At 33.1% G+C, this 23,514-nt stretch overlaps 2 protein-coding genes and 1 long non-coding RNA gene across 14 annotated transcripts; 2 read left to right on the forward strand and 1 right to left on the reverse strand.

The window, feature by feature from the left end:
* The first annotated feature begins 413 nt into the window (after positions 1–413).
* Positions 414–5,782, forward strand: LOC132068310 (scarecrow-like protein 33). 5 transcript variants are annotated; one of them, XR_009417367.1, is made up of 3 exons: positions 473–600; positions 1,818–4,480; positions 5,266–5,782. XR_009417367.1 is itself a non-coding variant. In XM_059461872.1 (2 exons), the coding sequence occupies exon 2, from the start codon at positions 1,823–1,825 to the stop codon at positions 4,415–4,417; it is 2,595 nt and encodes an 864-aa protein (XP_059317855.1). In that variant the 5' UTR covers positions 414–540; positions 1,818–1,822; the 3' UTR covers positions 4,418–4,716. The 5 variants fall into 5 exon arrangements, 3 of the variants coding, with proteins under 3 accessions (XP_059317855.1, XP_059317853.1, XP_059317854.1); XR_009417368.1 differs by having other exon boundaries at positions 5,291–5,782; XM_059461872.1 differs by lacking the exon at positions 5,266–5,782 and having other exon boundaries at positions 414–540; positions 1,818–4,716.
* Positions 577–21,317, forward strand: LOC132068311 (scarecrow-like protein 14). 4 transcript variants are annotated; one of them, XR_009417369.1, is made up of 4 exons: positions 17,166–17,360; positions 18,258–18,923; positions 19,053–21,031; positions 21,175–21,317. XR_009417369.1 is itself a non-coding variant. In XM_059461875.1 (3 exons), exons 2-3 carry the CDS (start codon positions 18,263–18,265, stop codon positions 20,966–20,968), a joined length of 2,577 nt encoding a protein of 858 aa, XP_059317858.1. In that variant the 5' UTR covers positions 577–600; positions 18,258–18,262; the 3' UTR covers positions 20,969–21,317. The 4 variants fall into 4 exon arrangements, 3 of the variants coding, with proteins under 3 accessions (XP_059317858.1, XP_059317857.1, XP_059317856.1); XM_059461875.1 differs by lacking the exon at positions 17,166–17,360 and adding an exon at positions 577–600 and having other exon boundaries at positions 19,053–21,317; XM_059461874.1 differs by having other exon boundaries at positions 17,166–17,349; positions 18,263–18,923; positions 19,053–21,317.
* On the reverse strand, positions 8,947–13,185 carry LOC132068313 (uncharacterized). 5 transcript variants are annotated; one of them, XR_009417374.1, is made up of 5 exons: positions 12,989–13,185; positions 11,601–11,669; positions 11,195–11,308; positions 10,264–10,413; positions 8,947–9,734 (listed from the first exon to the last, which is right to left on the reverse strand). It is a non-coding gene; the product is annotated as an uncharacterized LOC132068313 (long non-coding RNA). The 5 variants fall into 5 exon arrangements; XR_009417371.1 differs by having other exon boundaries at positions 11,195–11,669; XR_009417372.1 differs by having other exon boundaries at positions 11,601–13,185.
* Positions 21,318–23,514: the final 2,197 nt, after the last annotated feature.

The following is a 23,514-nucleotide window of genomic DNA, read 5'->3' on the forward strand; positions in this document are numbered from 1 at the left end:
CAAATCATAAAGATTAACTAAATTGAATAATCAAATTAATCGTATTGAGCCCCGTACATCGCACCAGCATAGTTTGCCAGTTAAATGCTTTATGTCCAAATGGGAAAACTAACCAAAATGGACTAGGCTCGTGTAACGGTTGAAAAACAAAAATCAGATTGAGACCCTCGACAACTTTTTTCCTTTTTTTGTACTTTCAGTGAAGACTAAGGAGTAAGGACCCTATTGGCTATAAGAATTATTTATTTTTTTCGGAATTTTTTTTAAAAAATTGGCGTTTGGCTATTAATTTAAAAAAACAATTAAAATCTTATTTTTCACTTTTTTTTACAGTCAAAACCTTATTGAAAAAATATCTTTCAACACCAAAATACTATTTACAAAAATTATTTCAACTCTAAAGCCGCAATAAGTTGCAAACACCACTTCAATTCTAACTCAAAAATTTCAAAAAAAAATGATTTTTTTTTTTATTTCTACGACCAAACGCCTGCCAAAAAAGAATAGTGGAAATTTTGCAGTATTTAATTACCAAGAAAGGTCATCTCTCTCTTTCTGTTTTTCATTCTGTTGCGCCCTTTACTTTGACCAGAATTACAGGTAATTAATTCTTTTCTGTACATCATTTATTCACAAAAAGAAATACTGAAACAGATACTAGGAATTTGCTCTGTTTTTTTTTTTTCCACTTTGATAATTCATCCACCAAGATTTAGCTTTCTGCTTGGATTTGATTTATTTACAAGAAAACAAGTGTTTGTCAATACTAGGTATTTATCTGTTTATTGTTTCAAACGTTTTTTTTTGTGGAAGATAAGGTTGTTTTTTGCTGAATTGATAGTAAATTGAATTCTGATGATGTAGTTTAAACTTTGATTAATATTCATTTCTTTCAGGGTTTTAAGTTATGGGATATTGTATTTTCTTGTATTATTAGCATGCTGATCTGAAATTTTGTAAAATGCTAAAAAAGATAGCAATTTGCTCTGAATTTTTTTTTCTTTTTTCACTTTGATAATAATTCATCTATCAGGATTTCAGCTTTCTGCTTGAATTTGATTTCTTTAGACTTTTCAAGTACAAAAAACAAGTGTATGTTAATACTGAGTAGTTCTCTGTTTATTTGTTTCAATTTTTTGGGATCTTTACACAAATAACTTGCCAATTCACTGTTTACTTTTCCTAGCAGGTATATATTAAAATTATACACATATTATATATGAATTATACATATATTACACATCTGCCGGCTATTTTTAGTTTAAGCGGTTGGGTGGCGGGCTATTTTTTCAGGGTTTTAAATTATGGGTATTGTATTTTCATTTATTATTAGCATGCTGATCTGAAATTTTGTTCTTTCTGCTATTTTTTATTTCACTTTGATAATTCATCTATCAAGATTTCAGTTTTCTGCTTGAATTTGATTCCTGTACACTCTTCAAGTATAATACTGGGTATTCCTCTGTTTATTTGTTTCAATTTTTTGGGATCTTTACACAAATAGCCAGTCGATTCACTGTTTACTTTTCCTAGCAGGTATATATATAAATTATACACAATTATACACATATTATGTATGGAGCATACATATATTATATATCTGCTAGCTATTTTTAGTTTAAGCGGTTGGGTGGCGTGTTATTTAGTTTTTTTTTTTTTTTTTTTTTTTTTTTTTGGTATATAAAAACGTTTGTCTTTTGCTGAATTGATAGTCAATTGAATTCTGGTGATGTAGCTTAAACTTTAATTAATTTTCATTTCTTTCATGTATTATTGGGAGTTGACTTTTTGGAGTTTTGAATACTTGATTCTTGCAGACTAGATGAAGATTGATGAAGGTTTCATGGGCTTTTATGACTATGAGGCAGGATTGGCAATTAAATCAGAGGATGAAGCCTGTCCATTTTTCCCTGATCCGAATCTTATGAATAATCTCAGAGTTAGTGATAATTTAGTCAACAGTAATGCTGACATTAGTCCATTTCAATCTGTTGTGGAACTATATACTGAAGCTCGTTCATTTTTCCCTGATCCGAATCTGATTAATAATCTCAGAGTTGGTGATAATTTAGTCAACAGGAATGTTGACATTAGTTCATTTCAATCTGTTACGGAACCAAATACTGAAGCCCGTTCATTTTTCCCTGATCAGAATCTGATTAGTAATCTCCGAGTTAGTGATAGTTTAGTCGACAGCAATGTTGGCATCAGTCAATTTCAATCTGATGTGGAACCAAATGCTTTTGTCCCATCGACTGCAGATGATGCCTTTCACGAGGATTATGATTTCAGTGATGTGGTGCTTAAGTATATAAATCAAATGCTTATGGAAGAGGACATTGAAGAAAAGAATTGCATGTTTCAAGAGCCTGCAGCTCTTCAAGCTGCAGAAAGATTGTTTTATGATCTTATCGGACAGAAGTACCCTCCCCAAAATCACGAGAAACCATCCAATTTAGGTCAGAATGGACATTATACTGACCATAGCAGTTTTTCCTATAGTGAATATGATGGTAGTGATGACGTGTCACATGTGCCTCATGTTACTGATGGTGTTGCTTTGCATTCAACTTCTCGGTCATCCTATAGTTCGTCTGGCAATTTAGGTCAACATGGACATTATACTGCGGACCATAGCAGTTTTTACTGTAGCAGAAATGATGGTCGTAGTGATGGCTTATTATGCCCAAATTGGAATCTTGATCTCGGTGAGGATGATGTGTCACATGTTTCCGATGATGTTGCTTTGCATTCAACTTCTCGGTCGTCCTACAGTTCGTCAGGTACTATCACGGATGTGCATGTGGATTCTCCTGTGATCACAGAAAGGGTTCCCGACATATTTAGCGACAGAGAGTCTATTATGCAGTTTAAGAAAGGGGTGGAGGAGGCAAGTAAGTTCCTTCCTACGGGCAATAGCTTGCTTGCTGATGTGAGATATAATGTAGCGGGAAAGGAGCAGTATGAAGAGAGAAAAGATGCAGTACTAAAGTATGGGCAAAAACAATCTCCCGAAAGGTCGAGAGGGAAGAAAAATACCCTTCATGAAGATGTAGTAGATTCAACAGAAGGGAAAAATAACAAGCAATCTGCAGTGTTTTCTGAATCAATTGTTCGATCAGAAATGTTTGATAGCGTGCTCTTATGCAATGCAGGAAAAAATGAATCTGCTCTTCGTGAGACCTTTCAGGCTATATCAAGGCAAAATGCATTAGAGAATGGCCCTTCAAAGGGATCTAATGGCAAGAAGTTACAAGGAAAGAAAAAAAGGGGTAAAAGAGATGTAGTAGACTTGAGAACTCTCCTTACAAATTGTGCACAAGCTGTTGCTGCAGGTAATCAAAGAACAGCAAATGAGCTTCTGAAGCAGATCAGGCAAAGTTCTTCTCCTTTGGGTGATGGGATGCAGAGGCTGGCCCATTATTTCGCTGATGGGCTTGAAGCCCGGATGGCTGGTTCCGGTACTCATATTTATAAAGCCCTTATTACACGGCCCGTATCAGCATCTGATGTATTGAAAGCTTACCACCTACTGCTTGCTGCCTGCCCGTTTCGGACGATGTCTAGCTTTTTCTCGAATAAGACAATTATGAATCTAGCTGAAAAGGCTTCGACAGTACATATTATAGATATTGGCATTATGTGGGGTTTCCAATGGCCTGGTCTAATACAACGTCTCTCTTCTAGACTAGGTGGACCCCTCAAGCTTCGTATAACCGGGATTGATTTTCCGCATCCTGGTTTCCGACCAGCAGAGAGAGTTGAGGAAACGGGGAGACGGTTAGCTAATTATGCTGAGAGCTTCAATGTTCCTTTCGAGTTCAATGCTATAGCGCAGAAGTGGGAAACGGTTAAACTTGAGGATCTTAAGATCAATAAGGGTGAGGTTCTTGTGGTAAACTGTCTGTACCGTTTTAGGAATCTACTTGATGAGACTGTGGTGGTGAATAGTCCAAGAGATGTTGTTCTGAATCTTATCAGGCAGTTGAATCCAGATGTTTTCATACAGGGGATTGTAAATGGTGGTTATAATGTCCCATTCTTTATCTCACGATTCCGCGAGGCTATTTTTCACTACTCGTCGTTGTTTGATATGCTTGATGCTATTATTCCCCGGGAAGTACATGAGAGAATGCTGGTTGAAAAGAATATACTTGGTCGGGAGGCAATGAATGTCATCGCGTGCGAAGGTGCTGAGAGAATTGAGAGGCCAGAAACATACAAGCGGTGGCAAGTCCGAATTATGAAGGCTGGTTTTCGACAGCTTCCTTTGGATGAGGAGATCATGAGAATGACAACAGAACGGTTCAAGGTGTTTGACAAGAACTTCGGGATTGATGTAGATAGTGAATGGCTACTGCAGGGATGGAAGGGTCGTATCGGATATGCACTTTCAACATGGAAGGCAGCTTATTAAATTTGTTTACGTTCAGCAGCCATGATATCTCTCTGCCCCTTGTAAACAATGAGCTGATGAATGGTATTCACTTTTCCAAGTGCTAGTTATTCATTTATCTAGCTACCTTTTTTCTAGTGCCAATGCAACAAATTGTCACTTTTTCTAGTGTTAATTTGACAAGTGCAACCGTGAATGGCTGAATGCTATGTTAATATCACTGCTTTGCTTATAGAGGAATGACAATGATTTTGGAGCAGCATCTGTGTCTGCTGCTACTCATTTTGCCAGGACATAACATTAAAAGTATTGAACAAATAGGTAATATGTGTGTTGGTTTCTTTTCATTTGTACTTTATATCAGCCATGTTATAGCCTGTTTGGCCAAGCTTATTTTTCCCCAAAAGTACTTATTTTTTCAAGAAGTGCTTATTTTAAAAAAAAAGTGAGGTGTTTGGCCAAGCTTTTGAGAGAAAATGAGTGTTTTGGGGGAGTAGCAGAAGCAGTTTTTCAGAAGCTAAAAAAAATAGCTTTTGCCCAAATTGAGAAAAATACAGATAGAAGTACTTTTTAAAAACTTGGCCAAACACTAATTGCTGCTCAAAAGTACTTTTTAAATTAATTGGCCAAGCACAAACTGCCTTTATTAAAAAGTACTTTTAAAATTAAACTGTTTTTAGAAGTTTGGCCAAACAAGCTATTAGTTAGATATAGCTTTTGTAATGATTTGTGAAGGTTCTATAGGTATCTCTACTAATAAAGGCGAGTTCCTACATGCTTATTGTCGATTTGCATATTCTTTTCAATCATGATTAGATTTCATTAGTTGCATTTTGGTATTGATGTTGATTATTGTATTTTGCAAAAAGCTATGATGATTTTCTTATTCCTCAGATGTCAGAGCAGAATTTCTTGTTTTGGCTTCTTAATTGATGGACAAGTGCACGAGATGTTTTTACTAGATGTCCTATGTTTACTTTATATAATGTAATTTTTTGATGACCAAGTACATTGAACAAGATTTTTGTGTTGTCAAGTGTATACATGATAAAATATAGCTTGACACATGGCATGACGAGAAGGGAACACGTGGCATTTGAAGGCGAAATGCCGCTTAGTCATTTAACTTGGTTGGAACGAGAGACCCCGGTTAACCCCGGAGCAAACTTGTCAAGTCAATTGTTTCGGGTCATTTATTAAAGATAAACGTTGTGTGACCGGTCGGGGTTCAAAGCAGACGTTACGACTTAAAATTACAACAACATTTATTATCTATTATTACTCATTATTAGAATTTAATTACAGATTAAGTGCTGATGTATTTTGTACTATAAAAGGAGCCTGAAGGCCTCTAAAAAAGATCATCAAATAACAACAACTTACACACATTCATACTATTTAATTTTTAGCAATTAAGTGTATTTTATCATTCTTTTGTACTAGGTTACTATTAGTTCTGCAAGGCCAAAGCAAACAGTAGTTCTAATAGAGGAAAACCTATCAAAGGATTCTCTCCAAAGATCAACAAAGCCCAAACTTATTTAATTCACCAATGTATTAGCCCGTGCTTCATGCGGTCGTAAAGAACTATAATTTTTTTATAGCTCTAATCAATACTTTATAACAACTAGAGCTTAGATAACAATTTGAGCTTAGATAAAACATCTTCACTTTTATATATTATACATAAAAGTGTGTGTTGGGCTTTTAATACATGATTCTCTTAGTTTGCTATATATCAAGGGAAACTAATTGTGTATATATGTTAAGGCAAAATATTTACGAAACATGATGATAGTTTTCCTTATTTACAAAACATAACGATATTTTACGAAACATGACGGATTTTTATATATTTTTCATTTTTTTATTTTATTTTCAAAAAATAATTTTTTTTAAAAAATATTTTAAACTTTAAAAAAAAAAATTTTTTTTTTGCTCAAACGCTTAAAAAATTACCTCAAATTTTTGTGTATGAAATGTGTGTGTGTAAGAGAAATTTTTAATATAGTTTTTCATACACAAAATGTGAATGAAATTCTAAGTCTTGAGCGAGATACAGATTTCATACCATTCTCATACATAAAATTTTGAGCGTAATGTTTAAGCCTTGATCGAGATATACACATTTCATATGTTTTTCAAACACAAAATTTAGCAAGATATACACATTTCATACACAAAAATTTAAGCGATTATTTTAAGTCTTGAATGTTGTATCAAAGTTTTATACAATATTGTTGTAGTTGTATTAATTTTAGAGAAATCTAACATGAACTTTATATACGAAATGTGAGCGAAATTCTAAGCCTTGAGCGAGATACAAATTTCATACCGTTTTCAAACATACAATTTTGAGGTGATTTTTTAAGTATTGAACGAGATATACACATTTCATACAGCTTTTATACACTAAATTTTGAGCGAACTTTTTAAGTCTTGAGCGAGATATACACATTTCATATATAAATCTTTGAGCCAAAAAAATTAAAAAATTAAAAATAACAAAAAATAATTTTTTTTTAAAAGTATGTTTGTTATAGGATTTGTAATGTTATGTTTTGTAAATAGAAAACTATCATCACGTTTCGTAAATATTTATCCTTAATATGTATATATATATATATATATATATATATAGATGTAATTTACCCATGTATCAAATACAAATATATAGGCATTTGAGTTTTTTGTTTCATTAAATAGTAAAACTTTTATTGTCTATCTTCTATTCAATTTAAAAAAATGTAAAACGAAAAGTAAATAAAGTAAAAGCAGAAAGGAAAAAAAATAGACTGAGAAGAGTGGCAATGTTAGGAATTCCATCTAGTGGATATTAAAATTACATTTTTGTTAAGTCCTTTTGATCCTATATTTTTTCCTTTTACCAAAATTGTTAAGATTTATTGAGCATAATGAAATAAAAACGGCAAAAAGCAGTAAATGATTTTAAAGAGAAAAATAGATTGGAGCCGGTCTAAGAGAGTTGTAATATCATCTATTACTAGGACATAATTATAACTCACCTGCAAATATAAATTAAATTCACTAATTTGAGTATTGGAAAGCTACTTGCACTTGTTCATAGTGCTCTAAATAAGCGATATCGTATGAGTTGTCAAGAATAATAATTAAATCAAGCAAAAAAATATAAGTCACAAAAATATATAATTTTTAAAAGTTCAGTTTCAAGCACATTTTGATTCGCTTAATCAATCAACTTCAGCTTAAATGCTCAGTAAAATGGGAAATCTAAAAGAGTGATTAGATATGAATGCTAAATACATGAAATATAACTAAAAATAGTTAGCAGATATATAATATATGTATAATTCATGTATAACATGTGTATAATCGTATATAATCTATTTATTCTGCTTAAAAAAATTAACAGTGAAGATCCCTATGGTCACAAGTATGACTTTACTAAGGAGAGTCAAAATATAAAAAAGTTAATACACAAAGAAATCTAGGGGATTCAACATATAGTATATACATTATAAAAAAAACGATACCTATCTACACAGTGTAATTAAAACCGATGAAAATGTGCAATGACCAAGGATGGCTCAGCCACTGAGTATGACATTATCACTATCTTAAAAATCTAAAAATCAATAGATTCAACATCACTAATAAAAAATTGAAATGCGATTTTCTTTCACATACTACAAATGAACGAAAATAATGCAGTGATCCAAAAGAAATATCTCATTTAAATTATTGGGACAACTTTAAGAATTGATACAACAGTAATAGATTAAACAGAAAAGATCACTGAGAGTAGTACCTGTTGTTGAGATCAAACAAAAGAAAAATCTTATCTTAAAATTTGATACAGCTAAATTATTTCAGAACATGGTAATAGATTATTAGAAAAGAGAAAGTTAGTCTAACTTAAGGACTGATACAATTAACTCAAGCATAGCACGGTAACATATTAAATTGAAAAGATTACTGAGAACAATACACATAAGCGTACAAAAAAACTCCAAGATTAAATTTAGCCAACATCTAATACAACCGTCAATCCTTGATATTTCACCGAAATGATAAACAAAAGGACAAAAATTACAACTCCATGCAGAACATAGCATAGAGATTTTCACTGTGTTGAAACTTTTGGTTTTGTGAGTATACCTAATATTTGATAACCATGTAGAGGATATGCACGTTATAGTGAGTGTGCGAAGAATGAAGATAGTGACGGTGACAGTTTAATGAGGAAAAACTGTTTCAAATTTTTATTTAGTGCTAGACTCTTTAGATTTCAAATGGAGAATTTAACCAAGACAAAGGAGGAAAAGACAATTACACATTTTGCCTGATCCATTGATGAAAGGCTGTAATGATTAATTACTATGGAACATAAAAGGTCGTAACTTTGTAACAGCCCTTATTGGGATTAATGTTTCTTTAATCCATGTGTGTATTATATAATACTAGGTAATTTGCCTGAGCTTCGCGCAGTCACAAATGACCTCATTTAACTTACAAAGGATGCTTAGCTAATATTCGTGAATAAAACAACATAAAGCTCGATATCGACAATAATTCAAAATGGTTCAACTAAATTTGACAAAAAGTACATCTTACATGTGGGAATGATACTCGTATTCACTCTGTTCCTTCTAGATTATAAAATCTGTATAATGACATGATAATATACCAAGAAAGCTTTTTAACAGTTGTATCACTGATATTATGACATTCCTAAGCTATGGTGAGATAAATGATAAGTCACTTCTTTATGAGAAGTTGCCCTATCCAAGCTTCTCATTGTCCACATTTGTGCAACATGACTCCCCAATATTTCGAGCTTCCTCTAGAGAACCCAGTGCTTTGATGTCGAAGTATGTGCACAAAATCTTCCTTTGAGAAATTAGACATCTAGATACCAAGTCACAAGACGATAACAGTAAGCCAAGATCAGCTTCCGAATTGGGATTAAAAGATTTCTAATTTAGGTGGTAATTCAAGAATTAGCTATCTACCCGCGATTCTTTAGATCATTATGAGAATCACTGAATTGATATTGATATCTGCATCCAGGCCTCTAAATTTAATCGCAAAGACGATCAAGTGCCCTGATATTAATAGAAAATTTTAACACCATAACCGTCCGATTTCTCCATTTAAATAGTGTCATTATATCTTTACTACAATAAAACTCATTCTAACTACTATGTCATACCTAGCAGCAGCATGCGCAACGTCAAACCCCCTGTAAGATTCAAATTCTCATTAAAATGTTCACTTAAAACAATTCATAGTTACTTAGAAACAATTCATGAACAAAGACATTTGGTTACCCAAGTAAACTTGTTTTCCGCAATCCCTACATAATATATCATAGAAATTACAATTAGTTTCTACCTATAACTTTGTATATTTATCTGCATTTATCAGCGAGATGCAATGGAAGAATTTTAAATTTGGAATTATATTAAGTTTTATTTTAACTGCTAAATAGGTGAAGCCTGGTGCCAAGATGGAGTTAAATGTTGTTGATGAGTGTTAATGTTTGGAATTTCACCTGACATTTAATTCGACGGAAGTACATGACTTGTAAAGACAGTAATTGCCCAAAACTTGAGGGAATAGAGCCAACCAGATTGAGCTAGAACAAAAGTTTACATCCGAGAATATAATTACATTCATATATTGCCTGATCAATGGAAAGTTTCCACAAATTTTTTAAAAAACTTGAGTAACCAGTTCAATATTCAAAGAAAGTTGAAGCAAATTTTGTGGGAATTTTGTCATACCTTAGACATGCTTTTATTATGTCTCAACAAACATAAGGAAATCTATATGTTTAAATAGTAAAGTCGCCATATAATCAATTTAGCATTTAATTCACAAACCTTAGTTATCCATGGTGATGTTGTGTCACAATTATCCTGTTCTTTGCGCTAACGGTTGGAAGTTCCAGTGTTATTCATTTCGATATGGGTCACCATTGAGAAAATTGATGTGCATGATATTGTACAATTTTTTTATCCATCGAAGTAATCCTGTATTGTAAAAGATAAGTTGTATTATGGAAATAATAAGCATATGGGCAGCTATATTAATCAGTTTAAATTTAAATTAATCTGTGTACGAAATGATAACTGTATGAGCTACATTTACACTTTATTTCAATGGCAAACACCCGGGAAGGCAGAAACCCATCATAGTGCATTAAATTAAACTGCAGCATATATTGAGTCATTCCCACCAAACATGAAAGGAAATAGAAAAATCTTTTATGATCTTTATGATCGATGGTAAAAGATATCCAGACAAGTTAAAGCACCATAACAACGTTTCTAGTCAGTTGAAAAGAAAGAGTTTTCGCCATAATCTAGTCGTTTAATTAGTGTGGCCATCTATGATAAAAGGAGAATTGTTACTACCTGGTAGCCGAAGTATTTACATAATGATTGTCAATGTCTTTTCATTATTCTGAACAAAAAAGGCAAATGATTTTCCTCGTTGAGTTTATTCACAGATTTAGAAGAAAGAGATGAAGATGGTGAGGATTCGACAAAGTGTGAAATTGGGTCAGTTATTGTCTGAGCATTTTTGCTACAGAGTAATTGGGATTTTAGTGTGTTGTGCTTTGTGGGTAAGTGTGTTCCGTTGGAGAAGCGAACTGAATTCATTCACAACAAAGAGAGAGCTTGAACAGATAAGAGATGACTTTTATGTGAAAAAATGAAGTGTGAGAAAATCTCCAAGGGAATGGCTGAGTGGCCAAGACACCAATGCAACAAAAGTAACATAAAGTGGCTAAAAAGAGAAGTTGCATACCTGTGCCGGAGTTATTTTCTACGCCTCCCATGAGAATTCTCGCATAACTTGAGACCTATTGGGAAGAACAGCTTCTCCAACAGTGAAAATGATAATTCTCGAAAAAGTTCAGACCTATTAGAAAGAACATGTTTTCCAACAGTGTAAATTCTTAAGATATTATCACTCAGAGTAAGAGAATTCCAGAGAAATGTTAAAGTGGTATAGAGAGTCAATTTTCTTACCAAAAAATACTACTTTATCTGTGATATGGGAGTTAAAGAGCCATGTTTTAGTAAAACAAAGAAGTGTAAGAAAATCTCCAAGGGAATAGTTAAGTGGCCGAGATGCAACAAAAGTAAAATAAACTGGTCGAAAAACAAAAAGCTGCATACCTAAAGTGATTGAAAAACGGAAATTTGCATACCTGTGCCGAATTGTAGTATTTTAAGTAGATTTATTGGAGGAAGAATGCAGAGAGGAGAGTAATTGAAACCTGCAAATTGCACGTAAAGGTAGGAGGGAAAATGGACTTAAGAATGAAGGAAGAATACAGAGAGAGGAAGGGAAGAAAGGAATACGCAAGTAAGTCTACTCGGGGTAAATGGAACGGGGAATGCAGGAAGAACAGGGAGAGAGAGAGAGAGAGAGAGAAGAGTAGGAACAATTGTAAAACGATTAGTCTATTAAAAGCGTCGTTTGGTTTTTCCAGTTTTTTTATGTTTTATTTTTACGCTGGAAAGCAGAGGAAATTTCAAAAATTTGTAAAAATAGATAAATACAATTCCTGTTTTTGGGTTGCGCCACGTCACCGGGCTCATGTCCTCCAGTTATATATACATATAGAGATTGGCAGGAGATTTCAGGAGATTTTGTATTTTGGCTTATCACATGCTTTATCTAACTGTACAAAGCCGATTTAAATATCATTAGGAAAAACTTCACATGTAAGAATCCATATCCGTCAAAATTTTCTTCCTAAAATCAAATAAAGTGCCTACAGAAAGGTGAAAAAACAGTGTCATATTAGATTCAGCAGGTACTCAAATATTCGAGATAATATGCAAAGGTTCTCTTAATAGATGGATTCTACACTGAGTTCACATGATTTTTCAGAAAAAATAATTAACCACATAGTCATTCACAAAGTAATATATTACTTGAACAGATAATGCAACTTGCAGGCTAACCCATTTTCTTTGAAAGATAGAAAATCAATTCACATCCAAGTTTTCATAAAGTAACAACTTAGTAATTAACCAAGTAATAAAGATATTGCTATTGTTTCAAACTTCAAACACTAAAATACTACTAATGCAAGATTTGGGGCAATCAAAATTTGTGTTAATTAGCAAAAAAAAATATTCTTGAACTCATTCAAGACAAAGATCAGAGGAAGAAAATGATAAATTCACTCCTAAAAAATATACGGCATTCAAAAAAATCTGATTTGTCAAATAACTTTTTGGAGGAGAATATGGCTCAATATCTCTTCTTAATGAATAAAAAAAAAAAAAACATGGCTCAGTATGAGTAATGTTAATAAATACACAGCAAGTATTCATCCAAGTTTGATCGTACCGCAAAAAGCCAAAATCCCAAAATAATAACCCTGAAAAGTAATTAGGAAGCCTTCTCTTAGGTATTCGATAATATTGGTCCTACAAACCATTACAAGAATGATATTTTTCATTAGTCAATTGACATAGCGTATTTTCTATAAGAACAAACCAATTGCACTTCATACATCATTTAATAGGCAAAATATCATTGTTGAAGATAAGTCTGGCTAAGCGAATTGTAAGTAGTACCAACCTGTCAATCAATGCAAAATAAAAAAGCAACATCAACAACCGGTAAAGTGAGAGCGTCCAACCTCAGGAAGTACTTGTTAGGCGTGAAATTCAACCGGAAAAGCGAGAGAGTCCAATATATAAGAGGAAGAGGCGTGACTTACTGAGTTTTAAATTGTGAAAGCAGTGTTTATTGGGCCGAAGAGGTGTTTTTAGGAAGGTTTTGTCTTTTTCTGATGCTGAAAATTGGTGAATCTAGCAAAAATCTGTAAAAATAGATAAATGTGAATCCTGTGTTATAGTTGTGCCACGTCGAAGAGCTTTATATATATAAGAGAGGCATTTCACGATTTGGTTAAAACCAAAACCAAATCGAAAATTTAACCAAACCGAATAAAAAAACCGACATTTGGTTTTTTGGTTTGGTTTGGTTTTAAATTTGAAAACCGAAAATATTTGGTTTGGTTATGGTTATAGTAAAAAATAACCGAATAAATAACCGAACCAAACCGATAATTATATACATAAAATTTATAATTATTTATATGTATAATATTATTTTCATAAATAATTAAAGATATTTTATACCTTTTAATTATTAATTTAATTTTAGTCTACTTATTTTTAAGTTATAGAATATGTACAAGTCCAACAATTTAATCTAATAAGTCGTAAGCATAAGGATAAAAAGTAAAAACCTACTATCTCTTTTCATTTTTACATTACCATTAGCATGTCTTTCCGCTTTTTTGATATATAATTGTAGAAAAACCGAACCAAACCGACAATAACCAAATCGATGGTTATTATTTTACTTGGTTTGGTTATGGTTTTAGATATTTAAAAACCGAGGTTTTATAATAACCGAGAGAACACCCCTAAAAAAAAAATGAGTTAAAAAAACCAAAAAAAAAAAAGAGAAAAAAGATAAATATAAATATGATTGATCAGAAAAAATGAGTAAAAAAAACCAAAAAAAGGAGAAAAAAGATAAATGTAAATGCTGGCCATAGAGAGGTGCCACATCACCTTATCTATGCCTAGTTTTATATTATATATAGATTATTGCTTTATAATAATTTTTACTAATTTATTCATTCTATTTCTCTAGTCATTATTGGCTTTATTATTCACTATTTATAACAAATCAAATCAAGTATCATTTAGACCACAAATGAATTTAACTGTACTCTTTTTTAGGGTAAATAATTTGGCGCTCACCGTGGGGGCTAAGGATAATAGTAATATTGTTTTGTTGCTCTAAGTACTTTACTTATTACTTTTTAATCTCTGTCACTAGGTAGTTTTTTGATGACGAACATTGAAAAGCAAATTATATTGATGGAGTATTGAACAACACTAATGCATAGGAAAGGAATCCGGCAACAGGAGAAGTTAGAGTGGGGAATCATCAAGCCCAGATTTCTCCTCGTGAATCCAAGTATACGGGAAACGATTTAACTCCCATGATGAGCATGAAGAAGAAGTAGCAGCTGCAAACCCAGGGTTGGCAAAAATCCTGGACCTGCTGAAAAAGCAATAAAAGGCATGATTATCAAATTATATTTCTTTTACTCTTCGGAACCTAATGAATGATCTTAAATCTTCCTCTTGGTGGCATGGAATTGATATTGTTTGAATCTTTGATCATAATTTAGGGATATTTCTTTGTTTATATTTACAATTAAAAACCCCTTTTGCATTGTTGTTCTTCGAAGGGTTAGATGAGATAGTTGATTATGTCAATTGGAAATATTGTGTATTATTTTGTTCGTCGTTATTATTTGTTGATGTTTTAATTTATTATTTTTGATTAAATGTAATAAAATGAGACAACATTTCATCATTTTATACTTGCTATTTTTCCTTTAAATTTTATTATTTGATGCTTTTAATTTAATTGTTTAATTATAGTAAAATAAATAAGATAACATTCATCATTTTGACCTTGTAATTTTCAAGTTTTAATAATATATATAACATTTAAAATGTTTAAGCCCATTGACATGGAATACACGTGCAACACACGTGATCAGAGACTAGTATTATTAAAAATAAAAAAAAATAAAAAAAACTTCTACTCGAATACATCACTTTTATGATATTGTCATAATCCATAAAGAAAACATTTCCAGCGTACATGACACAAACTGGACCACAAAGAAAACCATACTCGTCGGAAGAATCAAGACATTCATTGTTTTCAGCATAAAGTCCAACGTTAAGATTTTCAACAAATGACCTAAACGTTAAGATTGTCAAACTTGAATATTTTCCCAATACCAACACAACATGATCAAGTAAGACAACAGAAGATAATGAGAAGTGTCATGCTTCCCATTGAAACACATCATTCTAGAATTCACAACAAATTGATATCGAAGAGAAACCGAGATAATTGAGACTCTTTTAAAAAGTCTATATTGAATTATGTGTAGAGTAACCGAAAAATTAATATGATACAATCTTTTAAAAATAACTTGTCAAAGCGTAACATTGACACCGTTCACATAGATAAGGAATTAGTAATTTGTCGAAAATTTATGAGTGAAAATTGGTGTATGTTATTTGAAATACGCCTTGAAACAAGTATATTTCAAAATGACTTGACAAATATTGCAATTCAACTTGTAAAATATTGATAGCTAAAATATATTTATGTGCTGAAATTCAATTTTAAAAATTACTCATAGCTAAAATACTTGTTTATAAATGCTTAGATTCCATATTTACATATACTTGAATTGTTTATGTCCAAATGGGTAAAACTAGGGGTGTGCATGGGTGGGTTCGGCCGATTAATTTATAAAATTTACACCATATCAATTTTTTGTTATTTTATTTTGTATAATCAAAATTAGACTTTTCAAAACCATCTCAATCATATTGGTTTCTCTTTGATATCAGTACGGTTCGATTATTTTCGGTCTTTTTTAAAAAATGTTATGTGAGAGTCACTAGTAGAAGTTAGAACGCAATAAGATGCATATTGAATTAGGCTTTGGCAAAACTCTGTAGACATTTTTGTTTTTTGAAAGGTTATGAATCAAGGTAACATGAAAAATGGACTTAATAAATTAGCCGAGACAATAGCGATACATATTATACAAGTGGAAAAAATATTAATCGAGCTAGAATCACTCAAGAATAGAGTATATTAGAAGATTAAGAATCCAACGAGAAAAATCTAAAGCATAAAAGAGAAAGATATCCAATACCTGGCTTGCTACTCAAAATGACGGAAATAATTCGGTTTCAATAGGAGTAGTAGAATAGATTTTGGAGTTGGGACTTTGGGTGTTAATTACATGTTGGCTTGTAGACATTTCTGTAAACCCAGGCCCAAGGAGAAAAAATAATATTTTGTTATCTTTAAACTTAATATATAAAAACATGTTTTATATATAAATTTATTCGGTACAGTTCTATAATTTTTTGATTTATTTTAATATAATTAAAAGCTATCGAATCATTTCGTTATGGTTATAAAATTATAAAAACTTAAGATTTAATTTTTAAAAATCTAAAAATCGATACGGGTGATTTGGTTTAGGTAATCGGTTTTTAAAGTGGGATAATTTCAATAATATATAATTCAGCATAAAAAATTACATTCACGTAGTTATATTTTTAATTTTCAATCCACATAGCCAACATTTTTTTTTCACAATAGTATTTTAAAATATGATATATAACATCATACACTTACGATAGATAATGTATAAATCTGTATAAAAGTGCATAATAACGTATAAAATGACTATTTCAGATAATAAATAATATTAAAAAAAAAAGAGACCTGGTACACTTTTGTCACCAGTGGAAAAATATAGTGACCGTGACACTTTTTTGCCTTTTTTATTCCTTCCTGTAAAGACCTGGACAGTTGAACATTATAGTACATTTCTGTCTCTTTCTGTTTTACCCTATGTTCTGCCCTCTTCTTTGACCAGAATTGCAGGATAATGTAATTTTTAAAATTTATTAAATTATTCTTATATAATAAAAATAATTTTTTTTTATTGGAACATGTAGAAGTAGTAAATCTTTTGATATTGTGAATTCATTAATATTAAATTTTTATGTGATTTTTTCAATCATTATTTAAATATATTATTTTAATTTGTCATTTTTTATCTAAGAGTAGAGTTGAAAAAAATTAGTCAATTTATGTCTTAGAAACTACGGTGACATTTATTATGGAACGGAGGGAGTATTTCCTAACACACACACGACTAATCTTGTACATACACGTAAACGAAGTCCATCTATTTTGAAATACATATACATATAGCAATTTGCTATGCCTTTTCTTGAGGATTCATCCACCAAGATTTTAGCTTTCTGGTTGAATTTGATTTATTAACAACAAAACAAGTGTTTGTCAATACTAGGTATTTATCTGTTTATTGTTTCAAACGTTTTTTTGTGGAAAATAACGTTGTTTTTTGCTGAATTGATAGTAAATTGAGTTCTGATGATGTAGTTTAAACTTTAATTAATATTCATTTCTTTCATGGTTTTAAGTTATGAGATATTGTATTTTCATGTATTATTAGTATGCTGATCTGAAATTTTGTTCTTTTGAAAATACTGAAAAAAGATAAAAATTTGCTTCTTTTTTTTTTTCACTTTAATAATTCATCTATCAAGATTTCAGTTTTCTGCTTGAATTTGATTCCTTTACATTCCTCTGTTTATTGTTTTGTTTTCTTGGGATATTTACCCATATAGCTGTCAATTTACCGATTAATTTTTGTAACAGGTGTACATATTATTATACATCTGTCGATTATTTTTTGTTTAAGCGGTTGGGTGGTGGGCTATTTAGGTGAATTCTTCTAAATAAGTTTTTTTTTTTTTTTTTTTTGGGAAGATAAAAAAGTTTGTCTTAGCTGAATTGATAGTCAATTGAGTTTTGGTGATGAAGTTTAAACTTTAATTTATTTTCATTTATTTAAAGCTTACAGCTTGTATTTTGACTTATAATTAGCATGTTGATCAGAAAAGTTGTTCTTTTAGCCTACTTTTATTATTGAAAAAGGATTTTATTTGGAGTTGACATTTTTGGATTTGGAATTCTTGATTTTTGCTGAATTGATAGTCAATTGAGTTCTGGTGATGTAGCTTAAATTTAATTAATTGTCATTTGTTTCAGGGTTTAAGTTCTTGGTATTGTATTTTCTTGTATTATTAGCACGCTGATAAGATAATTTCTTCTTTTATCGATAAAAGAAGAAGATTTTATTTAGAGTTGACATTTTGTGGTTTTGAATACTTGATTCTTGCAGATCAGATGAAAATTGATGAAGGTTTCATGGGGCTATATGACTATGAGGCAGGATCGACAATTAAATTAGAGGATGAAGCTTGTTCATTTTTCCCTGATCCGAATCTGATTAATAATCTCAAGGTTAGTGATAATTTAGTCAACACGAATCATGTTGACATGAGTCCATTTCAATCTGTTGTGGAACCAAATACCGAAGCCCGTTCATTTTTCCCTGATGATAATCTCAGAGTTAATGATAATTTAGTCAACAGGAATGTTGACATTAGTCCATTTCAATCTGTTATGGAACCAAATACTGAAGCCCATTCATATTTCCCTGATCCGAATCTTAATAATCTCAGAGATAGCGATAATCTAGTCAACAGGAATGGTGATATTAGTCCATTCCAATCTGATGTGGAACCAGTCCCATCAACTGCAGATGATGCCTTTCACGAGTATTATGATTTCAGTGATGTGGTGCTTAAGTATATAAGTCAGATGCTTATGGAAGAGGACATTGAAGAAAAGAATTGCATGTTTCAAGAGTCTGCAGCTCTTCAAGCTGCAGAAAGATCATTTTATGATGTTATCGGACATAAGTACCCTCCTCCCCAAAATCATGAGAAACCATCCAATTTAGGTCAGAATGGACATTATACTGACCATAGCAGTTCTTCCTATAGTGAAAGTCTAAGTTGCTCGGACTCTCCAAAAATGTTGCTGCACCCATGTCGGATCCTCCAAAAATACACTACTTTTGGAGGATCTGACACACACCCGTCGATATTTTTGAAGAGTTCGAGTAACATAGGTGAAAATGATGGTAGTGATGACCTGTCACATGTGCCTCATGTTACTGATGGTGTTGCTTTGCATTCAACTTCTCGGTCATCCTATAGTTCGTCTGGCAATTTAGGTCAACATGGACATTATACTATGGACCATAGCAGTTTTTACTGTAGCGGAAATGATGGTCCTAGTGATGGCTTATTATACCCAAATTGGAATCTTGATCTCGGTGAGGATGATGTGTCACATATTTCCGATCGTGTTGCTTTGCATTCAACTTCTCGGTCGTCCTACAGTTCATCAGGTACTATCACGGATGTGCATGTGGATTCTCCTGTGAGCACACTTAGGGTTCCCGACATATTTGGAGATGGAGAGTCTATTATGCAGTTTAAGAAAGGGGTGGAGGAGGCAAGTAAGTTCCTTCCTACGGGCAATAGCTTGCTTGCTGATGTGAGATATAATGTAGCGGGAAAGGAGCAGTATGAAGAGAGAAAAGATGCAGTACTAAAGTATGGGCAAAAACAATCTCCCGAAAGGTGGAGAGGGAAGAAAAATACCCTTCATGAAGATGTAGTAGATTCAACAGAAGGGAAAAATAACAAGCAATCTGCAGTGTTTTCTGAATCAATTGTTCGATCAGAAATGTTTGATAGCGTGCTCTTATGCAATGCAGGAAAAAATGAATCTGCTCTTCGTGAGACCTTTCAGGCTATATCAAGGCAAAATGCATTAGAGAATGGCCCTTCAAAGGGATCTAATGGCAAGAAGTTACAAGGAAAGAAAAAAAGGGGTAAAAGAGATGTAGTAGACTTGAGAACTCTCCTTACAAATTGTGCACAAGCTGTTGCTGCAGGTAATCAAAGAACAGCAAATGAGCTTCTGAAGCAGATCAGGCAAAGTTCTTCTCCTTTGGGTGATGGGATGCAGAGGCTGGCCCATTATTTCGCTGATGGGCTTGAAGCCCGGATGGCTGGTTCCGGTACTCATATTTATAAAGCCCTTATTACACGGCCCGTATCAGCATCTGATGTATTGAAAGCTTACCACCTACTGCTTGCTGCCTGCCCGTTTCGGACGATGTCTAGCTTTTTCTCGAATAAGACAATTATGAATCTAGCTGAAAAGGCTTCGACAGTACATATTATAGACATTGGCATTATGTATGGTTTTCAATGGCCTGGCCTCATACAACGTCTCTCTTCTAGATCAGGTGGACCTCCAAAGCTTCGTATAACCGGGATTGATTTTCCAAATCCTGGTTTCCGACCAGCAGAAAGGGTTGAGGAAACGGGGAGACGGTTAGCTAATTATGCTGACAGCTTCAATGTTCCTTTCGAGTTCAATGCTATAGCACAGAAGTGGGAAACGGTTAAACTTGAGGATCTTAAGATCAATAAGGGTGAGGTTCTTGTGGTAAACTGTCTGTACCGTTTTAAGAATCTACTTGATGAGACTGTGGTGGTGAATAGTCCAAGAGATGTTGTTCTGAATCTTATCAGGCGGTTGAATCCAGATGTTTTCATACAGGGGATTGTAAATGGTGGTTATAATGCCCCATTCTTTATCTCACGATTCCGCGAGGCTATTTTTCACTACTCGTCAATGTTTGATATGCTTGATGCTATTATTCCCCGGGAAGTACCCGAGAGAAGGCTGGTTGAAAAGAATATACTTGGTCAGGAGGCAATGAATGTCATCGCGTGCGAAGGTGGTGAGAGAATTGAGAGGCCAGAAACATACAAGCAGTGGCAAGTCCGAATTATGAAGGCTGGTTTTCGACAGCTTCCTTTGGATGAGGAGATCATGAGAATGACAACAGAACGGTTCAAGGTGTTTGACAAGAACTTCATGATTGATGTAGATAGTGAATGGCTACTGCAGGGATGGAAGGGTCGTATCGGATGTGCACTTTCAACATGGAAGGCAGCTTATTAAATTTGTTTACGTCCAGCAGCCATGATATCTCTCTGCCCCTTGTAAACAATGAGCTGATGAATGGTATTCACTTTTCCAAGTGCTAGTTATTCATTTATCTGGCTACCTTTTTTTCTAGTACCCTGCAACAAATTGTCACTTTTTCTAGTGTTAATTTGACAAGTGCAACAGTGAATGCTATGTTAATATCACTGCTTTGCTTCTAGAGGAATGACAACAATTTTGGAGCAGCACCTGTGTCTGGTACAACTCATTTTTCCAGGACACAACATTAAAAGTTTTGAGCAAATAAGCAATATGTGTATTGGTTTCTTTTCATTTGTATTTTATATCAACCATGTTAGTTAGATATAGCATTTGTTATGATTTGTGAAGGTGCTATAGGTATCTCTAACTAATAAAGGCGAGTTCCAACAAGCTGATTGTTCATTTGCATATTCTTTTCAATCCTGATGAGATTTCATTAGTTGCATTTGGGTATTGATGTTGATTTTGAATTTTGCAAAAAACTATGATGATTTTCTTGTTCCTCAGAAGTCAGGGAAGATTTTTCTTGTTGTGGCTTCTTAATTGATGGACAAGTGCACGAGATGTTTTAACTAGATGCCCAATGTTTACTTTCTATAATGGAATTTTTTTGATGACCAAGTATGTTGAACAAGATTTGGTGGGTTGTAAGGTTTTTGTGGTCAATTTTCTTGAGATTAGGAATGGGATTGTAATTCTTGATTTATTGCATACGTTAGTAGTGATATTGTGATGTTCTAGAATCTTTAGGCCACGATAGAGTCAAAGGAGAATTCCGCTTCACAAAACAAAAAATCTTCCTTATGAACCAACTGTTTTTCATTCTTTTGTACGACCTGGCTTCACACTTCGTAAATAGTATGCCCGGTTCATGAGGTTCTATAAGGGCTAAATTAATTAGGTTTTACAGTTTATATCTCCTCTGCTAAGCTCATGAACCTGTTCTATAAGGGCTAAATTAATTAGGTTTTACAGTTTATATCTCCTCTGCTAAGCTCATGAACCTGTGCTATTTGTGATCTCTCTCTGCCTATTAAGACTATTTTCATAAAGAAGTATATTTTGTCATGCCAGCTGCTATAGGCAGATAGTTTTGCTAACATGAAGGGTCGTCACTGCTTACATATTGATTAGCACGTGTGGATTCTTTAATCTACGGAACCAAGTGGTGTTTATATACAATACAATGAGTGATAATAATTGAAATGTAAAGAAAAGGAAAGAAATAAAATCAGAATATGAACATTCTAGAAGCAATCAAAGAAGATCAAAATCAAGATTGAATCAACTAATTAAGGTAGCTACTATCAATCAGAATCAATCTTGGTACTGGTTTCCATATTACGCCCCCTCAAGATGGCGGTCGCAGAGAAACGCCAATCTTGACACGAAGGACGCTCAAAATCCTTTCGCTAAGAGCTTTCATTAGGAGATGTGCTAGTTGCTCTTTAGATGAGATATGTGTCACATGGTAAGAACCTTAGCGACGAATCTTGAGCGAACAAAATGATAGTCAACTTCAATGTGTTTCATTTTTTAGTGGAACACTGGATTGTCACAAACATAGGTGGCCGCAAGATTATCACGGAGATTACGGGAGCGATGAGCGGGGAATAGAAAGCTCCTGAAACAAATTAATAAGCCAACAAATTTCAGCAGTGGTGGAGGACACTGATCGATATTCAGCTTCTGTAGATGATCGAGCCACCGACCGCTGCTTGCGAGAACACCACGAGATAAGGTTGCGGCCCATAAATACCACATTTGCACTAGTGGAGCTTCGATCATCATGATTCCCCGCCCAATCAACATCAGAAAATGCATGGAGAGATATTGGAGAGTGTCGACTGTAAAACAAGCCATATTCAGACGTGGCCTTCAAGTAACGTAAGACTCGTTTAAGGGAATACCAATGAAGGTCAGTGGGGTACAGTGAGAACCGGGCTAATTTATTGATTTGGCAACGTTTGCCATACCCTATTTTAACCGGGTCAAAATAGTTTACAACATCCGGGTAATTCCGGGTTATTTTAAAGTAAAGGAGTCGCCACCTAATTATTTATGGTGAATTAGGGCACCTAAGGTTAATTAAAATAATTATCTAAAGTCAACTCGTTTTAAAATCTACGAAACCAAAAGATCGAGTAAGGGTTCAACTAACCTAGAGGGAAGGTATTAGGTATCCTCTAAGATCCATTAACAATGGTTAACGACCGACTTAAATCTAATTAGGCTAAGTGTAAGTAACGTTTTTATAATATTTAAGGAAATATTTTATAAGTATTGCTAAGGTTATAATATAAACATGCTATTATAAATAAAACTTGTAAAAATGATGTGCGTAAAGCTTAGTTATAAACAAACTGAAAGAAGTGAGATCTATCACGTTTACGTGTGGTAGATTATGATGACTAACCAATTTAAAAGCGTTATCATAAGATTAATGCCGGTAAAGTTTAAAGTTTTTATAGAAAAGGCCACTAGTTTAATGTAGATTATGTAAAGATTGTTTTAACAAG

The sequence above is a fragment of the Lycium ferocissimum genome, chromosome 8 (genome assembly GCF_029784015.1).
Source record: "Lycium ferocissimum isolate CSIRO_LF1 chromosome 8, AGI_CSIRO_Lferr_CH_V1, whole genome shotgun sequence".
Taxonomy (NCBI): Eukaryota; Viridiplantae; Streptophyta; class Magnoliopsida; order Solanales; family Solanaceae; genus Lycium; species Lycium ferocissimum.

Excerpts from the sequence above, each read along its gene's own strand:
- LOC132068311 (XM_059461875.1), top strand. The coding sequence starts at position 18,263 with ATGAAAATTGATGAAGGTTTCATGGGGCTATATGACTATGAGGCAGGA. Across the intron at positions 18,924-19,052 it reads CCATAGCAGTTCTTCCTATA|GTGAAAATGATGGTAGTGAT; the intron begins GTGAAAGTCTAA and ends CGAGTAACATAG.
- LOC132068310 (XM_059461872.1), top strand. The coding sequence starts at position 1,823 with ATGAAGATTGATGAAGGTTTCATGGGCTTTTATGACTATGAGGCAGGA.